Source organism: Ursus maritimus, unplaced genomic scaffold (genome assembly GCF_017311325.1).
Source record: "Ursus maritimus isolate PB19 unplaced genomic scaffold, ASM1731132v1 scaffold_4, whole genome shotgun sequence".
Taxonomy (NCBI): domain Eukaryota; kingdom Metazoa; phylum Chordata; class Mammalia; order Carnivora; family Ursidae; genus Ursus; species Ursus maritimus.
In genome coordinates this window covers 1,344,211-1,349,894 of record NW_024426552.1, presented here as the reverse complement: position 1 = coordinate 1,349,894, position 5,684 = coordinate 1,344,211, and the positions used below count along the sequence as shown (strand labels likewise).

The window sequence follows — 5,684 nt, the reverse complement described above, 5'->3', positions numbered from 1 at the left end:
TGGCCACAGTGGGCCGCAGGGCACGTCTGGGCATTCACGGCTGCCCATGTTGGGAGGGCTGCAAAGAATGTTCTGGGCCTCAGGGCAGAAGACACTGCCCTGCAAACTGGGCGGCCACACGTCACCACAACCAGGAGGTTTATCTCCAGTGAGCTCGAATCTCCACTTGCCTCGTGTTTTCTGGGAGGGCCCGGGGGACAGTCGCTCGGCTCAGGACGTGGGCCCCGGGTCACATCGGTCAGCCCCAAAACCAGAGCCAAGGCCACAGAGGCCCCAGGCCAGGGCCAGAGAAGAGGCCGGAAGCCAGCTGCCAGGCCATATGCCCGAGGGTCTGAACACTGGAGTGACCGGGGCAGTCACCTGTGACGTCCATGCTTTTTGTTCAAATACTGTCTGTGTTCTTGTCTCCCAGTGTGAGGACGTGTGTGTCAATCACCAGCTGCTCTACAGCAAACTGCCCCCAACCTTAGCGGCGACACTGACCACTGTCATCCCAGAATCTGTGGGTCGGGACCTGGGTGTCCGCTGGGCCAGGGCTGTCATCTCGAGGGTCCCCCTGAGCCGGATCTGATTTCAGGCTCTCAGTGGGTGTTGGAGAGATTCCGGTCCTCGGCGGGACACTGGGTCCCCACCACGGGCACCTCTCCAGGGGTGAATCGGGGTGCCCCGCCTGCAGCACCGAGCTGCCCTGCGGGGGCACGGCCAGGATCTACTGAGGCGCCAGGTTTCCACCCCAGCGGAGCTGCCCCGTCACCCGGACTCAAGGCGTGTGCGTGGCTCCCACGCTCCCATGTGCAGGGCTGACCTGGGCACGTCTTCGAGTTGGGCGCTAAGGTCGGGGGCAGGGTGATGGCGGCTTCAGGGGTGAGGGGAGGTGGTTGCGCTGACGGGCAGCCTCCACCAGGAGTCGGCCCGGCTGGTTCACCCGCCATACCGAGGCCACCGCGGTGACTGTTCACACCCCCGCCTCCCACAGCGGCACCACCCGCTAACGCGGACGGGGTACGCGGGCTGGTCCTTCCCGAGAATGGACGCAGGACGGCCAGCCTACCCGGCACCTGACCCCCAGTTCTCCACGTGCCCAGCTCTTCCCAACACGAGCCGGACAGCAGCCGTCCAGCAGATGAACAGGAGATGGCGCTCGCTGCGTCCCTGCCACCGCGGCCCTGAGGGAGACCAGAGTCCAACAAAGCAGTCATCTTCCTGGAAATGAAAGTCACAATCTGGACTGTTGGAGTTTCCAGCCAGAAAAAAATTCGAGGGTGTGAAAAAGGCACTTCTAGGATTCCAGTTTTCTAGAAAACATATTTTATTAATAGTATTTGAAGGTACAAATGGGCAAAGAATAAATACTCCATCATTTCCCCCCCAGTTGTGAGAGACGCCACAGGACCCTCGCGTGTGCTCAAGGTGGGTTTTCAAAGCTTGGCAAGAAGACGCAGAAGCAGCCCCCGGGCTCTGGGCTGCGCCTCGGCAGGTCGCCCCGGGTGTCTGAGGGAGTCGGGGCTCCTGGTTGGAGGGGATGGTGGTGGCCACGCTGGAGGCCCAGAAGGGGTTTCCAGGCAGCGGCACGAGGAGCCCCAAGCTCAGCAGCGCACCCCAAGCCCTTCTACGGCTGGAGTAGTGCCTGTGCTTCTCACCCCCTCAGCCCACCGCACCCACCGCAAGGGCAGAGTCCGAGTATCCAGCCGCCCATGCTGCCAAAGCGGCAGCTGGCCTGCAGCCCCACAGTCAGCCACGGGGGCTCCTCTCCGCGCGAACCCCACAAACCCCTGAAGACCTGCCGAGGAACCTTCCAGCACTCCGAGCCGGGGAGGAGAGAGCGCGCTTCACCGGCCCCCACAGGCCTCAGTCCCAGTTCTGCAAGGTGGCGTTTCACCTGCCCGCCAACTTGCGGGGACCACACACATCGGTCAAAGGGCAGAAGGAACGGGACCAGCAGGCTGAAGCCGCAGCAGGTCCACAGGCACGGCCAGCGCCGCACTGCCGTCTGGGCCGGACGCCCTCCAGACCCAGGCCAGGGGATCGAGCCCTCGCACCTCTTCACGTCACACCGGCAGCAGAGACACGTAACCAGAGTCCCGAACAGCCAACGCCGGGGGAAACACCGAGAACGCACACACACCGTGGCTCACGTGGCCGTGGGCTGCGACCGTGACCCTGAAGAGCGACAGTGGGGCGGCTCTGCCCGCTGCCTGGGGCAGACGTGACCCCGAGGCCACACGTGTGCTCAGAGGGAGACCGAGAGTCCGCGCGTGCGGTGTCCAGGGCGCGGGGCCCACGAGGAGCTGGTGGGCTCAGTAGGCGACCCTCCAGTGCGTGGGCTGCTCGCACGCTTCCTCCCGGTCCCCGCAGAAGCGGTTGTACGTCGTCCGGGGGTCGAGCCCGAGGATCTCTCTCTCCTCGTGGATCCGGAAAGAGAACGTGGAGACCGAGGTACCGATGAAGAACCTGCCAAGCAAACGGGGTCACGAGAGACCCTCGGGGGGGCCAACCCTGCCCGACCTCCCGCTCCGCAGCCCGGCTGGGCGGGGAGAGGCCGCAGGTGCTGCGCGGAGTGACTCGAGACCGCTGCTGGACTCCGGGGGCTTGGGGGCAGGGGTGCAGAGAGCCGGGCTGAGATCTGAGGGCAGAGAGGCCGCCCCGGCCCTAAAGCCTGCACGCACGGGCCCCGTGTTTCTGGGGACCCTGTGGACGCGGCAGATGGGCCGCTCTCCTCTTAGCTTCCATCCCACTCGAAGTGCTGGCCTCCTCCCAGCCCTGTTCCCCTGCTCTCCTCTGGGGCGGGCCTGCTCCCGCGACCATGGCGACACACGGAGCTCGCACTGCCAGGTTTTTGGGAGACTGTGGGCGTCTTCTGCGGGGACACGTGTGATGGAGGCTGTCGCCGGGCCCAGGGGAGCGGGACCTCGGGTGGGGTCCCATGGGGAGGTAAAGGGGAGGCCCGGCCCAAGTCTGATGGCGGGACTGGGGAGTGCGCCAGAAGGCGAGGAGCAGACCCTGGAAATGATGCTCTGTGTCAGCCTAGCCAGCACGGACCAACCGCCATGGAGGCGGACAGAAAACGGTGGAGCCGACGGCGGGCAGCGGCGCGGTGTGCACGTGGCCGCACCTGGCATGTGCGCAGATCCACTGGTCAATGATGGCCACGCCGCCGTCCCTGTACAGCTCCAGCTCCTCCCACGTGGGCTCGAACCTCAGCATCTCCGGCAACAGCTTCTTCAGCGTCTCGTGCTCTGCAACGCGAGGGAGAGCCGGTGACCGGGGCTCACGGGACACCTGTGCTCCGCCGTGCCTGGCTCTGCGGGCTCCGCGGCCAAGGCCAGGGGCACGGACACAGAATCCGGCGCTGCCTCCCGGCCACGCTGCAGGCTTGCAGGTGCACCTGGGCCCACCCAGGACGTGACAGGGGTCGGCAGACAAGGGCGGAGCCGGAGCCGCGTACCCGTCCTGATGGCGTCCGTGGCCACGAACACCTTGTCCAGCTGGTGGGTCTTCATGAGGCTGCGGATTTTCTTCACAGCCCCGTCCAGACTGGGCACGTCTTCTCTGTGGCCCCAGATGAAATCTTTTCTCCTCAGGTGGACCGCGAGGTATGGGCCCCCCAGGGAGGAGCCCAGCGTGACCTGGCAGAGGAGGACCGGGAGCGCTGAGCGCCCTGCGTGTCTTGTCGCTGGCACTCGGTATGCGGGGGGATGTGGGCTCCCACGGCAGCGCCCCGCCCGCAGGCCTGTCTTGGGGACTCCGGCCAATGTCTTCCTAACAAGACTGTGAACGGGTTAATCGCAAAGACCTTTTATCTGAGCGAAATCAAATACAATCCTGGGAAACACATGCAAATTAGATTTAAAAAACCACCCATTACTGCATTTTTCCAGGAAACGCTATCCCAAAGCCCCAGTAACCCCTACTGGGACGCTGCTGAAAGGCGACCACGGGACAAGCGCCGGGGGGATCGCCGTGATGTCCCGTTACACTGGAAACGCCGAGAAACAATGCCCGTCTGGAAAAGCAGGCTACTATCTGTTGAAATTGAGTTCCATGAAAGTCCAACTCTTCACAAGACACTTAAGGACAGAGGTGCCCCTGGGTGGCGGGGGTGAACCTCGCCCTCCCTCTCTCCGCGGCCCCTGCGTCACATGGCAGACAGCGAGGACTGGAAGCGTCTGGGTCTGCGGCCACTTTCACTTCCAGAGTGGCGCCTGCCACTGGAACCCGCCGCAGTCTCCCAAGGAGGAAATGGAACCGAGCCGTTGCCCTGAGCTGGCACGGGGACAAGGGACCCTCCTGACGGGCGTTCGCGGCTGCCCCAGGACCGCCAGACACGCCGGGCCCGTGACGGGCTTGGCGACTCTACATCTGAGGGGGGCGCGTGCGGGTCCTCGAGTGAGAAAGAGGCAGGCCGCTACCTTCATCTTAGTCCAGTCCTCCTCAAAGGGGATCCTGTCGGCCTCGTCCGTGGAGTTCAGGTACCTGCTTCTGAACTCGTCGCCCACGGCCCGCAGGTGCCTGGCGAACACCATACTCCGCCGGGTCTGTGGGGGGCAGAGAGCAGCGCTGCTAAGCGCCCCCACCTCGCCGACCCCCAAGCGGGTGCCCCGGAGCCCGCCCCCCCACCGCCTCCCCTGCCAGGGCAGCCCGAGCCTCCGACGGGGATGCCGAGGACGATGAGCCGGCGCTCTCGGAGGTCAGATGCGGACGGGCTCTTGACAGCCTGGTAGCAACAGGTCATCGACCAGCACGAAGCTGGACGGTGAGTAGCGACATACCAGGACCGTCCCCACAGCCTGTGGGGGACCACACGGCCGGTGAGAGGCGCGGACCCACACGGGCGGCGATGACAAGGCCCCTACGTGCTTCGGGAATGACCCGGTCAGGAGGCACCCAGCTCAAGTGTCCAGGGAGCAGGGGTCTCTCCCGGGTCCTCCCGACAGGCGCCTCACCTCTGCCCAGCCCAGCTGCCCACGGGAGCGCCCCACGCCCCGGACAGGGCAGACCCCCAGGGCAGGGGAGGCCGGCGGCTGTGGAGGGTGTGTAAGGCCCATTTCCTCAGGCTCCTGTGCCACCCACGGCGCCAGACGTGCGCTCGCCCCTGGGACGCAGACAAGCTGGTTAACATCCGGGTAACCAGCAGCGTGGGGCGTGAAGCTTACACAACAAACTGCGGTTTTTAAAGACAAAAAACTATTTTTCTTCCAATAATCAGCTGCCATAAATAACAAACTTACCGTCTGATCCGCAAACACGGCAACCACTGGAGCCCGCGCCGCTGCCCCGGGGCTGCCCCGAAGTGCGGCTCTGTGGCTGTGGTTCCCGCCCCCACCCTGCTGCACCCCTACCCGCACGCCGGCAGTCAGCGTGTCCACTGTGTCCAAGGCTTTCACAGACGCACAGTTGGGACCCGCAGGAGGCGCCGGCAGGCACTCACGTTCCAGTACTCCTTCCCCCCGTAGTGGTCATGCAGAAGGTTCTCGGCTCTGTCCAACATCACCGACCTATTTTCAAACGAGAGAAAGCGTTTAATTTTAAAACACTTCTATAGGCCTGCTCCAGGGTGCAGAGGGAACGAAGCTGAGAGCCTCCCGGTGCCCGCGGCCCGGGGCTGGGGCCCCTCGGGGAGGCGGCTGCCAGCCTCCGCACACACTCCCAAGGGGGCTGCAAGTTTCTAGGGAGACTCTCAGCAT

At 64.6% G+C, this 5,684-nt stretch overlaps 1 protein-coding gene across 2 annotated transcripts in view; it reads right to left on the bottom strand.

Annotated features, from left to right (window-relative positions):
* Positions 1 to 1,297: 1,297 nt before the first annotated feature.
* Positions 1,298 to 5,684, bottom strand: part of POFUT2 (protein O-fucosyltransferase 2) — a 12,503-nt gene continuing 8,116 nt past the window's right edge. The window contains exons 8-10 of one of the 2 annotated variants that reach the window (XM_040621806.1): positions 3,446 to 3,561; positions 3,113 to 3,236; positions 1,298 to 2,451 (exon numbers count right to left, since the gene is read on the bottom strand). In XM_040621806.1, coding sequence (XP_040477740.1) covers positions 2,298 to 2,451; positions 3,113 to 3,236; positions 3,446 to 3,561 — 394 coding nt within the window. In that variant the 3' untranslated portion in view covers positions 1,298 to 2,297. Of the gene's footprint in view, positions 2,452 to 3,112; positions 3,237 to 3,445; positions 3,627 to 5,684 lie in introns of both variants that reach the window. The other variant, XM_040621807.1, reaches the window with a different exon arrangement.